The sequence below is a fragment of the Apus apus genome, chromosome 4 (assembly GCF_020740795.1).
Source record: "Apus apus isolate bApuApu2 chromosome 4, bApuApu2.pri.cur, whole genome shotgun sequence".
NCBI lineage: Eukaryota > Metazoa > Chordata > Aves > Apodiformes > Apodidae > Apus > Apus apus.
The window spans coordinates 95,908,715-95,926,194 of record NC_067285.1 but is presented as its reverse complement, the minus strand read 5'-3'; the positions used below and the strand labels follow the sequence as shown (position 1 = coordinate 95,926,194).

At 36.7% G+C, this 17,480-nt stretch overlaps 1 protein-coding gene across 3 annotated transcripts in view; it reads left to right on the top strand.

Annotated features, from left to right (window-relative positions):
- The window catches only part of RBPJ (recombination signal binding protein for immunoglobulin kappa J region), a 150,942-nt gene that overhangs the window by 107,799 nt on the left and 25,663 nt on the right, over positions 1 to 17,480 (top strand). For 2 of the 3 annotated variants that reach the window (XM_051619990.1, XM_051619988.1), the window contains exon 2: positions 14,715 to 14,753. Coding sequence is in view for 1 of the 3 variants with exons in the window: in XM_051619988.1 (XP_051475948.1) it covers positions 14,715 to 14,753 (39 nt within the window). In the remaining 2 variants the exon portion in view is untranslated. Of the gene's footprint in view, positions 1 to 4,669; positions 4,689 to 14,714; positions 14,754 to 17,480 lie in introns of those variants that run through there. The other variant, XM_051619989.1, reaches the window with a different exon arrangement.

Here is a 17,480-nt window from a genome sequence, read left to right as displayed (position 1 = left end):
AAGCTGTTACTACAAATCCTCTGATTTTCTTCAGGGTGAGACTTTCTTTTCTTCATTTATCTTGGCTGCACAGGCATCTGCATGCTTTAATTTAGGAACTTAGCTTATCTGATTGCTGTATCTTAATGATCACATTTGTCTGTTATTTTCCCATCTTTCTTGGAGAGCTCCATCTGCCCTGTTTGAAGCAGCAGTAGGCAGGAGCTGTGGAAAGGAAATCTTCCTATTGATTAGCATGTTCTCCATACTACGCGCTTGGCAGTCTGGTGTTGGCTGTCATTTTTAAACCAGTCAAGGTACGAATGAGACAATGGTATCTACTAACTGAAATAACTTTTTGTTTAGTACTTCAAAACAGTTTTGACAATTTACTTTCCCTTCTGGCCTGAATGTACTTGAAAGGATGAGACAATGTTTTGAAAAGAGGTTGGGTTCAGAGCTCAGCAGTTGTGAGTCTTTGCAACACTGCTTAGGCACGCTTATCATGCAGCAAAATCCTTACACAAAAATTTGTGCCAGCAGAGACATTATTCTGGGAAGCTAGTGTAGCAGTTACAGGTTCAAGATCATGCAGAAGTGCCATTGGGTATAACTTCCTTTTAAAGTACTAGTTCCTTAAACACTTAGAATACCTAGGTCAAGGAAAATTTGTCTCAAAAACATTCTTGTTTTCAAGTTAGGTTCATAGTTTATAGTGTACCTCATTAAGATGCAGGGAGAAGTTTTAACAGTAATTTGCATCTGTGTGGAGTTTAAACTTGACAAACCTGAAAAGCAAGCCTGCTTGAATTAAGTATGATTCACACAATTTCCATTTAAAAAAAATGGACAATAATAACTGCTTTGCATTTGTGCTCTGCAGATATTTTTTTTCTTATTATTAAAAGTATTATCGTATTGGATGATAGGCATTGTGCAGATTTTATTTCTGTAGCAATTTGTTCCTAAGCGTTTGAGTTTGGCAATTAAAAATAGCAGTAATTGAAAGAAACTTGTAGCTTATATATTGTAAACAGAAATATGCTTGTTATACATACCATTTTCTTTTTCCATTCAATAGTCAAGTATTTGTTCAATGGGAATCTGAATTTCTGTGTCTTTCCTATGTGAAAATGCTCTATTTATTATTGCATGAGGTATGAATGAATCTATTAGAAACACCGAAATAATTTACCTGTGAATCGATTCAAGAACAACAAAAAATCCAAAGATTTTCATTCTTTTAAAATATTTCTGTTTTTATTAAAATACAAGTTTGTAAACTGCATTTTGCTGTCTAGATGCATGATTTTAAAGGTTTAATAATATTTTTTGCCTATAAAATGCTCCCCAGTTGGAGATTGTTAGCACAACCACAGTGAAAAAGATTGACAAAGAATGGCCTCCAAATGATTTAGTTGTCCTAGAAAGTTGTAAAAGAGCCTTCTAATTCTCCCTCTTTTCTGGCATGTGTGTTTATTGCTGCTGTTTTTATATTCATGGGATGTTGTATTCATAAGCTTAATTACAGAACAATATACTTCAGATTGATTAATTTTAGGATACTGACAGCTCATTTTGCAACTGCACCCAGTTAGTATTAGTGTAACCATATAATTCCTGGGTGATGCAATAAGAAAACATCTGAAATCTACGGAAACCTGTAATTTTGTAAAACAGGTTGGTGCCAAATACAGGTTTGTTAAAGTGTGTGTATTTACAGGTTTTGTGTCATCATTTTAACCTATGGAGGAGATTAATAGCTGATTTGGAAATCACTATATGGAAACCTGCTTATGAGTTGATAGCCTACTCTCTGCTTACATACTGTGATATCATTTATGATTCTCTGTAATTGTTTTACAAGTCTAGAATCGGCAGATTCTAGGTCCATCAAAGTAAGCTTATATAGCTCCAGCAGTTTCCTTTTAATGAATGCTTCTGTTTTACATTTTGAAGGATTACAACAGTACAGAAGTTGAAGGAAGAAAGGGAGGGGAAGGAGAGGGTACAGGCTGTAATCACAGAATTGTCAAGGTTGGAAAGGACCTCTGAGATCACTAAATAATACTGTGTTTAAAAATAAAAAATAATTCTAAAATGTAACAAGTTCACTCAACTGACTGAGTTGCTGGAGCAACAAGATGATAGAATCATAAAATGGTTTGGGTTAGGAAGTACCTTAAAGATGATCTAGTTCTACTGCTCCTGCGTGGGCAGGGACATCTCCTGCTAGACCAGGTGTTTTTTAGAAGTACAAAATTGTAGTGGAGATTTTAAAAAATGGTTATTGAATTTTGCTTTGGTGGACTAAGCACTCCACATACTATTGCTATCAGAGATTACAGTTCCTAAAACAACACCAGCAAATGGAATGCATGATTTATTTTTTTTTAAATTACAATATATAAAACACAATGGAGTGTGGCTAAACTGAAGCGATGGATGCAGTAGATTTCTAATAGCAATCTGCTGCCAAAGTGGGAGGTCATACTCTCCTCTGAGTGTTCTGTGGACTGCATTGTGGTGGCGCTGGCACCCACTGGATTCATGACTGAATCAATAAAATTCATTCTCCTTTCTTCATTTCATCCCCCTCTTCCCCCAAAAGGTGTCTTTTGTTCTAGGTTACTGATCTGAATCTTTCTGTGGAAAGGTCTTAAAAGTGCCGGCGTTTGGTGTGTAAGGGTGGGTCCGTGTAGTCAGGGGGAAGCTGGCAGGCAAGACCTATGTTTGGTGGTGAAAAATCAGCTCAGCTGCCTGTGAAGCCACAGTCCAGCTGTGAACTGGAGCGACTGGGACACAGGCATGTCTGCGTACCCTGACCTAGCAGGAAGGTGGGAGAGGCATTTGAGACACTGGTGACTTAAACTGTCACAGCAAGACTTGTCAGAAGTTGATCTGGTTAATCTTACAAGATGTTAGCATTCTTTGCTGTCATTTTGCATTAAGTTCTGACTGCATTTGGGGTGATACTCTTATAACTATCCTAAACTAAACCTTGACTAAGCCTGTAAGTCTGCTGGTAAGATCTCTTACTTATGCTTAAGACTTGTTTTTTGCAAGTCATTTTCCTTACAGAATTCTTCTGTGTTTTAAATTCTTCCATATAGTTTTTTTCCCATGAGTTGCATGCTTGCTAGAATGCAAGAGAAAACAAGTTTAGCTACTCCTTTTGTGTAATCCTTTTTGGCTTCTCTTAAAGTTGTATTTGCTGAGGTGATTGAAGAGCTTTATCTGACCAAAAACACTAGTTTCCCCTCTGTCTCCTGCTTCCCAGTATATTAGTCATGTGACAAATTGATGGGCTGAGTTGGCTGCCTCTGAAGGTCTGAGCCCTGCAGGTGGTGCAGGGGAAGCTGGTTGAGAAGCTTGGAGCAGGACAGTAAGTGTCTTAGAGGCAGATTAGTACCATTCTTGTTTTTCTGCTAATAGGGAGCAGTTGCTGTATTAATGAAGCTTCTTTGTTTATGTGGGTATAGAGTAAGGAAAAGCACATGGAAGAGTGATTCACCAATTACTTTAATAGGACAGTGGTTAGAAATTTTGAGCTGACCAATGACTATTGCTGTCAAGAACCTGTTATCTCTTTAAGAGGTGTTCAAAAGAAATATGTATTTGCCTTTATAGTTATTGAGGTTAGGCTGACTTTTTGAGAATCTTCCTCCTTTGCAAGTCAGTATGAATTTTTGCCACTTCTTGCAAAATTATTCACAACTTATGAATCTGTATTTTTGGCATTACAGTGAATGGTGGCAATTCAAAGAAAACCATGAGCCTTAAGGTTTTGCATCAACTCAATTGTTGTTTTGTTTTGTTTAATTCTGTACAGAGAATGAACGCTTATCTTCCAGTTAAGGATGGAAGGTATGTTAAAAGAGGGGAAACCATTCTCTGAACACTGCAGACATTCAGTCATTGAAAGCAAGGTTGAACAAATCCTTGGGTCCTATACTATAGTGGAGGCTTCCTATATTGGCTGGAAAGTGGTCTAAAAAGTCTCATCTTGTGTCTTTCATGATTTTTGTCAAGTAATGAGGCAACAGAGACAACAATAAGTAGGTTTATTAAGGTTAATTCCTCATGCATCTAAAAGTTGTTCTTCAGGCTACATCTTATTTGCAGTTAAGGTAACTGTAAAAAGCACTGCTTTATTACTCAAGAGCTCTATTTTTGCCATATTTAGACATTTAATTTTATGAAACAAATGATAGCTGCTTGTTTTTTAAAGGCTCACTAGTACTTGAATTAGGGTTTAGTAAGGGATGTAGAATCATTTTCTTAGGAAATAAAAGTCAAGTTCACTTGTAATATCTAGTCACAGTTGATGTGCAAGATGACCTCCAGAGGGAATTTACTGTGCTAGATGGGTAAGAAGAATCCTAGTAACGGTACACTAAGCAAAGTAGTTGTTTCTAAATCTCTCAATGTGGGATGTTACATGTGGAAGCATGCTTTGGGCTGTTTTTTATGTATTAGCAGCTTACCTTTATTTTTGTAGCTGATTTAGTGAAATATGTGCAGTTGTTTTTCTTTTTCCTAACAGTCACTCTTTTTTGGTTTGAGTGGATGAAGATAAAACTAATGAACCTTATATTGCACATTCCCTATGCGGTTACAGTAGCTGAGCCAAATTATATTGTGTTTTAGGGACTGAGATTCTGTTGGCATGCTGATTTTTCAAGCTGATAACCCTTTGAGTTGCTAAGGTAAGTGTGTGCAAATCTGCAGTTTCCACTGAACATTTGAGCCAACATTAGGGAGTCAATCAAAAGAAATAATAGCAAGTGAATATAAAGTAATCTTAAAAATTGGAGTAATTTTTTTATGCTGTTTCTCATTTTTCTACACCATTCTGTTATTTTAATGGCATGCTTTAAGTTGATAAAATCTAAGTTCTTTAGATCTTTGAGATCTTTGGGTTATTGCAGCTTCTTGCATCAGGTATCTACAGCAAAAGTGAAAGCAGAGAAAACACATCTCCAGAATTATGTTTAGGCATCTCCTTGTTCTTAAAGAAGCTGTCATTACCAACTTTCTTGCTTTCCTTAGTGTGGGAGAGTTGTGCAAGTTCAGTTTGGATTAAGTTGATGTCCATTTTGGACTAGAACTTAGATTTTCTTGAATAATCTGTAAGTATAGTGATTTAGCCGATCATCTTTTTTTCCAGATTTAGGTAGACTAATGCAAAGAAGTGTATTTGTTTACTTCCACAAGTTGCTTAAAATTGAGGCTGATGCGACGCAAGCTGTATTTAAATTGCTGTTGAGCTGCTTTCATTTTCTTTTTATGGAGATTGGAAAGGAGAGAGGACAATAATGAAAGCAATGTGGGAGGATGAAAGCGGGTCAGAAAAGGTAGAGGGAGTTTCTAATTGAACCAGTGATTTCCAGTGAGAGGGCGTGACTAAAAGAAGCAGAGCTTTTTCTTTTGTATTTATGTCAGTATTATTTGATATGGTGCCAAAAGTCTACATAGTACTGTACAGCAGAAGATTGGTTCAAACATGTAACATGTTCCCTGTGTTGGAGGACTTAATTTCTTTAAGTATAGGCTGGAGCAGTGCAGGATCATGCAGTACAAAAATGTGAAAGTGCATGGTTGGTGGCATTCACCCTGGAACAGGTGGGTCCTTCCTTTTTTTTTTCTTCTCTGTCTGGAAGAGAGGGCATATTTTGTGTATCAGCCAAAAACTTACTGAATTTTTGTTTCAAGGGCTGCTGTGCCCCTACTTTCAAAGAGCCACAGTGCAGTTGGACCACCATCATTTTATCTTTACAGGGGAGAGGACTTTAAGAGTAGGAGTAGTGCTAGCATTGTCCATGTCTGTTAGAAATTCTCAACTGGTGACGTTTTAATTAATTTTATCTCCTTTTGTAGGATGAATAAGAAAAGAGGGTACAATGAGTTAGTAGTATTTCAAAGCAGATTGGCTGAATTTTGCTCTTGGTACATTATGTGTGGATATGAAATTGGTACTTATTTTAAAAAATGGGTTAGATTTTAGTTCAACTCCTGATCTTCAGGACAAAGTCTTTATAGCAATATTTATTACAGTAGACACCCTAATGAGAATCAGAGCTTAAGTGCTGCTGGCAGGCAAAAGTGAGAGTGTGTTGATGACTGACTGCGTGTGACTCTGTTAGTGCATGTGTTCATCCTGAATGATGAACCAGTCTGTGGTGTGATGGATGTTCTGGAAACTGTCATTGTGCTGACTTCATCAGCTCTAGAGGATTGTGCTTACAAGCAGAGTTGTACCTGGAGGGAGCGACTGGGGAGATAGGTGTAATTGTAATTTCTTCAGCAGTTTCCATACCACAGGTATGTGATATAGAAAGAATAAGAGCCTCTGTAATGCATCATTGGTCTGTGTGTTTAGTTGTATATGTCATATTACATAAATCTAGGTATGTTCACAGCAAAAAGAGAGAACACTCCTAAGGTATGTAGGTCACTGCAGAGTAATAGATCTGCATAATCTTCAGTGTCTTCTGCACTTTTCTGAATTGAGTAACAGCTGCAGCAGTATTTTTATTGAGGAAGCAGCACAGCAGTAACTTCTGGGGTTCTGCTAAGTGAGAGGAAATAGTACAAGACCATAAAATATTAAGGGTATGAGTAGTCTTAAGGATTTAAAACCCCCTTTCTCAGTAATGTTACACAGTGCCACAGTACAGTGTAGGTTGAGTCCTACTAGGCTGTATGGCATTAAGTTGACAAACTGTAGAGATCAGCACAGGACTAAGAAAAAGCAAGTGTGTAACATGGAGGGAGGTTAGCCTGAGAAAAGGGTGTGTGAAATTGTAGGCTGTGTGGAGTATAGAGCAGCTGAGAGAATTACTTAATCACCTGTCCTTTCCTTTGACAATGTGTTTGTTTATTTTGGTTCTTTCCTTTTAGCTTGTGTTTCCAATGTGGTGTTTGTTTAGTGCTCAGTGTTACTGGTAGTACAGCTGTCTCTGTTTCCCTTAATGATCAGACCTATGAATATTGAATCCATTTTTGTTTTGGAGAAGATAAAATTTTCCTTCTGAAGGTCTTTGTTTTAGCAATTTATATGGTTCGTTTATTCAATATCCTCATCTGTGGAAGAGATACATGTGAAATGATCTATTTGAGCATAAGTAATATTAATTGCTTGTCTTCCGTCTTAAATGAATTCGTGTATCCAATAATACGTCTTTTGTGTTAATCTCTTAGAAATTGAACCCTTTAGGTGTTTCAGGTTTTCTAATAATGCGTTAAACCTGGGAAATATAACTTTTTTGAGATGCACATTTTTACCACTGGCAAATCATAACTATGCCCTATTTTCAGCTTTATTTAAAAAATAAAGGATATTGGTGTGGAATAAGGCACACTTAGAGAAGTCAAATGCAACAGTTACTGCCAACAGTTAAAATTCCTGTGTTCTAAAATGTATATCCGCTGCCTTGCTTTTACTGTTGATGTAACATGTCATTCTAAATGTAGAAATCTACAAAAAACTCCACAAAACCAAAACCCAAGGCTGATATGGAGTAGTAGTCTTATTTTAATTTCTTTCTTTAAAAAGCTTTTGTCTCACTGTCCAACGTCAAACTCTTGACATTCTTTCACAAGTTTCATGCCTATACAAGAGGTCTAGGAGAATGTTGAGTGTTTTAGAACTGTGATTCAGTGAAGCACAGAGGTTTCCTTTGCTACACTGCTGACTACAGTGTATCTGTAGTAGTTACAATGGTAGTATTTCTTCCTTCTCAGTCCTGTCATACTTGATGGCTTTTGGGATAACAGCTATTTGCTAAAAATTAGAAATGTTGGAACTTAAACCTCTCACCAGACTTCAGTGTCACTTCATTTTGTATTGGAGAGCAGAGGCTTATGTTTTTTTATTTCTGAATTGCACAGTGTATCCTGAAACTTCTCTAGAGATTATATAAAATTCTGAAATTCTTTTCATTAGTCTCCCTCTTTTTCAGGCATTATTTTCCTCATTGAGGAAGTAAAAACTATTTAGTTAATCTATTCTGTATTTAATTCAGTATTTTTAATCATCTCTGTCCTTTAGCAAGCCTATGCAAAGCACTCTGTCTCAAAATACATTTATTTGACAACTTTCTTTAAGGTCTTATACTGCCCTGGATTAGTGATTGTCATATCTTATTTCTGACAGTGTTGAGAGATTTGTGCTTCAGGAGAAGGAACTGGAACGGTTGCACTAAACAGTTACAGGATAACTTCCTTCCAGGGAAGTTTCCTTCTGAGCACTTGTCTGGGGATTGTTTCCAGAATCCATGTTGAGGTATTGCAGTCCTCTGTTGTTAAAGAGTCCCTCTAATGTTTTCTACAGCAAGTACTATGATGTGTCACATCATAGGACTGGACTAATAAAGAATTTGTATTGCTGTTCAGGAAAAATGTTAGGCCCTTGCTAGATCAGTCAAAAAGCATCAAGAAGTGTGTAGGTCCAGTTGCAAATTATTTGACAGCCAGATGTTTGGGAGTTTGCTTTTTCAAAATCTGACAGTTATTTTCCCTGTAGAAAGCATGCTTTTTTCTTTAAATGTTTCATTGTACTGGATCTGTCAGAGATGGGGTTAATTTTCTTCATAGCATCTGGTGCTTTGTGACCAAAACAGTGTTGATAACACACTAATGTTTTACCTCTTGCTGGACAGTGTTTGCACAGCATCAAGGCCGCCTCTGTTTCTCACTCTGTCCTTTGTCTGTCCCCCTATAGTGCCTAGGGGATGCACAAGTCATTGGGAGGGAATACAACCAGGCTCTAACCAACAGCAGACATATTTAATGCCATATATATATATATATAAATGCCATTTATATATATATATATATATATATATATTTATATATATATATATATAAAATTGCATGCTCAGCAATAAAATGGAGAGAAGGGGAATTTAGAGAGGTTACCCAGCTTTTTCTTGGCAACTGACTAGGCCATGGTCTGTCTGCAGGAGATAGTGAGTGACTGGCATGTTTGGTTTCTCTCTTCTTCCACTTCTGATTTGTTTGTGAAACAATTTTTATCTTGACCTAGAAGTTTCCTTGCTTTTTCCTTATGCTTTACTCTTTACCCATCCCATGGTATGGGAGGTGTAAGTGGCTATGTGGTGTTTAGCAACCTAGTGTGCTTAGCCCCCAGTAGCCATGATGATGTCTTCATGCCTATGTAAGACAAAACCAAAATAGATGTATAGTCAGATCTCAACAATGGTTATTTGCTGTAATACGGGTTTGGATTCTTGAGGGTAAGGCAAGTATTTTGCTTTTAAATTCAATGTTGAAATATTTCAGACACTGTTAAAACTTCTGTCACAAAGAAGCACCGACAAAGAGAACAGTAAATGTAGTGTATTTTTACTAGGCTTTGTATATTGTGGAGTTAAATCTGAATGTTTTGCCTCACCACAGGCTTTTCTGGTGTCTCATCTCTCATAATCTTCTCAGGCCTATTCTTCTCACCTAGCAAGTCCTAGTTTGTCACTTCTCATTCTTATTCCTCACTCTTCCTGCTTTCCCCCCATGTTGGCCTCTTCAAGATGCTTGCTTTCAGCTCAGCTTTTACTCCTACTGTATTGAAATTTGCTTTTTGCCTCTCTGGGGATTATTATTTGCAGAAAGATCTGTGCTATTCCTACTAGATGCCAAGAATTGGGTCAGTCTATAGGCCAAATGAAGATAAAATTCTGAAGGCAAATTGCTGAAGTCTGCCTCTGTTTGAATGTTGTGGAAATATTTTTTAAGGCTTCTGTGCTTGGTAAATAAAGGTGAATTGACTTTCTCAGGGACTGTAAAAAGGATGTTCTTGGCTTAAGGCCAATACTGGAAAAATTTGAAGTTCATATCCTTAGGAGGAAGATGCTAGAGCAGTTTAGTGACGACAGATTTATCAGTCACAGTTGAGACTGGGATAGCATGTCGTTTTTTGGTATTCTTTTTAAAAATAATTTTGTTCCTGAAAATGGCAGAATTGTTGTGGTTAATTTTTATTTTTTTCTTTCAAAATTGTGTTGGCATATAGAACCATTGAAAAAAAATAAGCTAAAACATTTATCTTCAGAAAATAAGACTGTATAACAGAAAAAAAAAATATCCAGTACTTTTTGCAGAGGCATATAGTAACTGGTACATTTTATTTGTCTTTTAGCTCCTTCTTAGATAGTGGAAACAGTGGAGATGCATACTTCTGCAGCCATAGAAAACTATAGTATAATATGTATTATATCTGAGCTAGGAATTCCAAATAGGATTTGGCATTCTAGTATTTTCTGAAAACATTTGAAACTTACCCCCTATGTTGTGTCTTGTTTTTTGCATAACCTGAAAATATTAAAAGTTTGAGCAAAACTGGTTAGTGTACTTGCAAGATTAATGTTAATCCACTTGTTCATTTCCATAGTTACTTCAGGGTTAGTAAAGAGATAAAAAGAGTAAGTTCACTTCCCATTCCATGCGTGAGGAAAAGAAGTTGGAAGAAAAGTTTGAATGGGAAACTGAGACTTGCTAAATGAAAAGGGTGGACTTGAAAAGAATTGAGACATGATGGGGAATTTGTTACTACAGTGCAAAATGTGGAAGGGAAATTAATTTATGCAAAGCATCAGAAGAAAAATAATATACATGAAATAATGGAATACAAACTAGTAGTTGGAGAAAATACAAGACTGGGAAATAAATTATTAGAACACGCATAACTTGGTACAACAACAAGTGATTATGGTATGAATAATGCTTCCACTCATATTTGCAGTGCTGTGTGTTAGAGAAATGCTAATAAAATACTGTTTGCACAGAATTAGTTTTGTCAATTGAAACATCATCTTGATTTTGTGTCCAATGCTTCAGTACACCTGAAACAGTGCTTAGTTTTGGATAGTAAAATAAAATTTAAAAAAACGAAAGGAAAGGAACTTGGTGGAGCGTTCAGATGTAATGATATATAACTTAAAATTAGGTTCGCAAATTATATGTATATATTATATATATAGCTTGTTTAATAACTACTGTAGGAATAGAAATGTGATACATTTTTAGTTTCCTCTCATGTATATGTTTTCAAGATGTAAACGAAAAGGAAGAATAGAAGTACTGAATATGAAAATAAATTCCAGAACAGTGAAATCCAGGAAAACTTAAGCAAGAAAAATCTTGTAATATGTCATCTCTGACAAGTAACACCTGAAATGTCTAAACTGGCTTTATTTTCAACATAACAGTCAAATATGAATGTTTGAGATAACAGCAATCATGGCTTGTACAATGTCTGACATTTTAATACAAAACCATAGATAATGTGTGTGTTGCACTTTCAAATAGGCTGTTTTATCATAAAAAGTTACAAAGCCTCTTTTTCTTTTCCTCTATGTGCTAGTTATTGATAGTTTTTAGAGGTTGTGTTGAAGTTGCAAACATATGAAAAGAGTAAACCAGGTGAACTACTAAATGAAATATATGCAGCACTTATTTTTTAAATTTAATTTTCATTTGTTTGTGTATCTTGAGTTTTGAAATGTATCTGCTTCTTATATGTACTAGACTGTGCCTGGTGGTCATTAGCAATGGGTGATTATGAAGAGAATTTGAAAGACAGGGTAAATATAAAGTGAGAGGGGTTTTGTTTGTTTTGTTGGGTTTGATAACTTTTTGCTGTTCATAGAACATGCTTTAGGTTTACCTGAGAACAAAGTTGTAAAAAAAATAGTTCATTATGGTTAATAAGAGTTAATGGAGTTCTGTACTAGAGTTTGGTTTAATCTTTGGAGCACATTTGTGCTTTCACCCTCCACAATATCCTCTAGCACTGTGTTTCACAACTTAGTTATAACAGTGTTTGTAGAGCACAGAAAAAAAAAATTCTGAAATGAAATTTTCAGATATTAGCTGTTTTTTCCAAATTCCTGTGTTTGAGACATAGAGAATAACCATATCCTTTTCACATTTTGCATATCTTTTATTAGTCTTGTAGTTCTTTGGCTCCATTTGTGACTTTTCTCTCATGCCCTCACTTGAGTCTCAAGAATTTTAGCCAAAGGCATATGAAAGCTATTGATCATCTGTATTGACTTTTGTGGTATCTTTTGTTACTCTGAGATAACTTTCTACTACATTTTCTGTGAACTTCAGATGGTTTACAGAATTCTGGGTGTGTGGCAGAATAATGCTATGACATGGTAATGATTGTGTTTCCATTTCATTCTGAGTAGTTCTTGAATTCTAACCTTGCCTGTTGCTGTTGAGCTAAGGAGAGTATTTTACTGGATATGTAAGAATGCAATGTCAATCAACCTTATTCCTAAACATATTGGTAATTTGTTTAAATAATTTGATTTATAGCATTCCTGTACAAGTCACAGTAATTTTTCCTAAAATATATTTATCCCTGTAAAAATGTCTACTACTCTAAATTGTTTGTAGGTAAAATCTTAGGGTTCTTAGTTCTGAAGAGCATTTTTGGGATTCTTGAAATTATTCTGAAGTGGTACAGGAAAGTGCTAGTCATTGACTCCAAGGCTGGGGTACATAGCCATCAGTCTTCTGTCAAGATGACATTATTGAGGAAAAAGCAGCTGAATTTAATTGAGACAGTAAACATGAATATATAATTTCTTCCTATTCTACCTCTCCTTCTAATGTATATTGAAAGAATAATGAAAGGTCTACCAAATTTAGTTTGCATCATCTCTTTGGAAGGTTCATGTTGCTAAGGGGAGCACTTTTGTGTTCACAAGCTGATTACAGTGACAGCATTAACTTTATTATGGATGGAGGAGGCTCCATCAGATGGTCAGTTTACCCTGTGCATCTTCAGAATGACTCCGTGCTTTAGTTCTGCCTCTGAAAAAATGGGATTTTGGTACTTTTTCCTGTCTTGTGTATTCAGGATTTGACTAAAGAAAAATATGGGGTTTCTATGGTGTGTGTAATGCCTCCAAAATAGGCACCTCTTGAATTAAAATTAGGGAGCTACTCTATAGGGATTTTTATTTGTTTTTCTTGTCTGTAGAGTATTGCCTAAAGGTAATCTGTTGTCTAGTCAGTGAGTCACAGGCAGGTGAGTCTTCTGCCGGATGTGATGATCCTAGGTCTTCAGGGAAGAACAGTAACTGCATAGATAGTACTGACAGGTGAGTGGGATATGCGCACCTACTCGTGCTGTTATCCAGGGAAAATGAGAGTCACAGGGTGTGCTCAGGAGATGAAGTTAGGCAGATCCTCGACAGATAAGTGGTAGAAGCAGAAGGGCTTTGGGATATAACTTTCCTGCTGCCAAACTTCAGTTTGGGATTTTTAGTTATCTTTCTGCATTAAAAATATGATGAAATGGTGATAGATACCACAGAGAAAAATACAGTTTAAATACATATCCTGTAGACCTCAACATTTAAAATTCTATGTAGAGTGGACTACCAGTACATTTAATACTAATTTATAAAGTCTTGAAAAATTACTTCAAAATTTGCTGAATGTTCTTGTCACTGTCTTTTCAAGAGAGTCCTACTCTGTTCAACTATATAAAGGACAGTAACTATGTATTTTTACTTTGTACATTTGTAGAAATACTCAAATACAATTGAAAGGTATCTAGTCATTCCAACACCAGTTGCTGTAGTTTTCAGAGCACATCCCCTGCATGAGCAGGGGAATTTTTTGCACATCATTTAGTGATGAAGTTCTTGTTGTCCTAGGGAGCCTCCAACACTGTTGTAGGGCAATGTAAGATGTGTGTTTTTCACTATCCAGGAAGCAGAAAGGGAACCACTTGTCAAGGAGTTTGTCAGGTCATAGAGATATTTGTGAACACTGGCACCAGAAGCACAGTCTCTTATGCCTTAGTTTATATTTAGATAGAAAGGTATTAAGCTGAACTTTTTTTTTTTCTTTGTGGTCATTTTATCTTGTGGTTATGCAGATGCACATTGCAGGTGCACATTGCTGGGTACAGGCTTCTTTTTTTCAGGTCTTTTACTGGACCATTTTGCTTTAATCTGAAGATGCTTTTGTTAATGAAAATGTTTTTGTCTTGTGTAAATTCAGTGTCTTATGAAATAAAGACTATTGTGGAACGTCTGAACCTAGTGTAAAGAGTGTACTCTCTCTCAAGAACGGTGTTACAGCACTAAAAGAAACACAGCTGTCTCAAAACACTTTATAGCTGAAAACAGTTAGATGTATTGCAGGATCTTTCTGGATCATGGATAGGTATGTTCCACAAAATACATTTTTCTTAGAATTCTGTACCAGGGCATATGAAATACATTGTCATTCTTTTTGTAAGATGTCATTAAGGAAAATCAGATTTCAGAGAAACTGTCATGATGGGAAGCATTTATTGTGATTTGTCAATTCGGAGATAAGTGTGTAAATTTCTGTATGTTCATAGAAACCGCTTTTTGTTGGCACTTCTGGTTTGCATAGTGGCAAAGATCTGGTCATTTACTCGCTTGTCATAGCTGAACTTTTAAAAAATGAGTCAGAAATTAAGTAAATGTGACTTTAGCAAAGTAAGTTATCTAGTGTTGTAGTTAAAAAAGCCTGTTGCTATTTTGGGAAAAGCTGTTGCAAAGAGGTGGTTGATTTTTCTTTCTAATTTTCTAAATAAATTACTATTGAAATGATACCAGATTCCAATACATTTTCAAAAATCGTAAAATTGGCATGGTATTTAACTGTAAAATTATGACTAAACAGGTTTGGTTTATATTAGCAAATTCTTCCTTTTTCAGGAAATTTGGAGAGCGACCTCAACCGAAACGGCTCACCAGGTAAGCATTAAAGAAATTCTGATTTTGACAATTTTCTAAAGTTGCCCTTTTCATTTTCACAAGGATTCCTAAATTTAAAAATTGTGGCTTGATAGTCCTAGAATTTTAAATACCAGAGCTTTTTAATTATGATAATGATAATGCAATCAGCAGCCAGAAGTAAATTTTTTACAGCAAGTGGCTTGTTTTTAATATGATACCCCAAAATGCCACTTAGAAATGGTATTGACTTCACATATCAGTTACTGTAGATTATTGTGTAGGATGTGAATCTGCTGAGTTTTCAATTGCCAGAAATGAGCTGTATTTATTTTCTTGGGTAAAAGTGTCTCCTGATATAAAAAACTGCTGTCAAGGAGTGATCTTTACCAATTTTTAGTGAAGTCTAAACAATCAGATAGCATAAAATAGGACCATCAAGGCAATCCATTCTGAAAAACTTTTAGAGTAACTGGTCTACTGTGCCTGTTTTGCTCCTGGTCTGCCTGGGTGGTATTTATACTAGAAGCTGTGTTTTAGCACAGTCTGCGCAAATACTTATTATCCTGTGCCACAAACTGCCAATTTTAAGTAGCTGATGAGTTTAAAATCCACTGGTTGCATGCAGTATAAAAGATGTGTATTGTTTTTATACTTCTGTGTGATAATAGTGCTGTATAAAGACATGGAAAACCATTGTCACTCTGGCCTACTTCTGTTTTCATTTGAGTTATGATGCCTAATGTAAAACACAGGATGCAGGGGAACATTTACATTTTGTGTAGGGGATATCTGTCTTGTTGCATTTCTGGATAAGCATCAGGTTAGCTTGTGGCATTGTTAAACTTCATTCCAATGCAAAATTGATGTATACTGATTTAGAAGTAATTGAACAAACGTTGCTGTTTCCTGTTGGCCTACCTGTTTACAGGGTTGTTGAAACTTACTATCCTTGAAGTAATGAACTGTGTTCCATCTCAAGCAGTACCAGCTGTTAGCATCACCCTGAATTATGGATAGATTTTATCTTCTAGGATTTAAAAAGAACAGCTAAAATAATGACTGTTCAGTGTGAGGTCTTTTCACCAAGTTGTCTATTAACTATACTGAGTCTAAATTTCATGCGCAGGATTTTAGCTACTAGATGTGCCAGGTGCTCGCTTGTGAGTACAGGGTAGGCATCTGGGAACTGCTAGCCATCCTTCAGAGCAGTAGCTTGTAAACTTTTTCTCTACCAATGAGGCTGGAAACAAGCAACTTTTTTCCTCTGAAGAGAAAAATGCTGAAACAGGAAAACCATCACACAAATTTTTAAGAGTAGTGTTTGTTTATGTAATGCTAAAAAATATATCTGTAAACCCTTATATGCATTTGGTTTAATTATTGGAAAATGTTCTGCTTTTTTGTGTAAGGGCAGTCCTGTTTGTCTAATAATACACTCATCATCGTGCAAGCTCCAGCAGAACACTGCTTTGTTCATACTTTGTGTTCATAGCCCTGTCCCCCTCACTACTACTTGCTTTCCTCTGTGAAACTGTATGTGGAGGCTTCTATTGGAAAAGGCCTTGTCAACAAAACACTGCTTGTTAGCTACCATCTTTTTTCACTTGAAATGTTTGGTGTTCTAGATCTGTCCAAAGGGAATTCTCACTGGAATCTCACTGTCCATTTCTTTGTTGGAGACGTGGACAGTGAGATTGAGTGTATGCTCAGCAAATTTGCTGATGATACCAAGCTGTGTGGTGTGGTTGACACCCAAGAGGGAAGGGATACCATCCAGAGGTACCTTGACAGGCTAGAGAGGTAGGCCAGTGCCAACCTCATGAAGTTCAACAATGCCAAGTGCAGGGTCCTGCACCTAGGTTGGTGCAAATACATGCTGGGGGAAGAATGGCTGGAGAGCAGTCCTGAGGATAAGGCTTGGGGGTGGTAGTTGATGAGAAGCTGGACATGAGCCACCAGTGTAAGCTGGAGCCCAGAGAGCCAACTGCATCCTGGGCTGCGTCAAAAGAAGTGTGGCCAGCAGGGCCAGGGAGGTCATTCTGCCCCTCTGCTTTGCTCTGGTCAGACTGTGCTGTGTGCAGTTCTGGTGCCCTTAGCACAAGAAAGATCTAGACCTGTTGGAAAGCGTCCAGAGAAGGGCCAGCAAAATGATCAAAGGCCTGGAGCACTCCTGCTATGAAGACAGGCTGAGAGAGTTCGGGCTATTCAGCCTAGAGAAGGGCCCAGGGAGACCTTATAGCGGCCTTCCAGTACTTGGAAGGAGCCTGCAAGGAAGCTGAGCAGGGGCTTTTCATCAGAGAAGGTAGTGATAGGACACTATCATTGTAGATAGAAAATAGTGATTGTACTTGGAGAGTTGCAGCTTGCAGATCTGCTTAGAGACAATGAAGGATGCTTTATGCTGCCATTATTTTTGAAGTGTGAAACAAGACATTCTTGTCCCATTCTTAAATAGCTTCATTTTTTTCCACACAAGGCTGGGGTTGTTGCTATAGTTCTGCAAGAAAATCTTGGTTATGACATTCTGTAATTGCATTTTGAGAGAATCCAAATTAAAAAGGCATTGGGTGCTAGTAAAGTGAATGTAAAATAGCCAGGACTCCTGCGATGGTTTATTATTTTCCTTGAAAGAGTTTTGAGGCTATGTTGATAGACTTTTCATAGCAAGAGTATGCATTTGTCTTTTGAAATATAAAATAGATCAGCCCAGTTACAGAGAGAGAGACCTACAATTATGGGGAGACC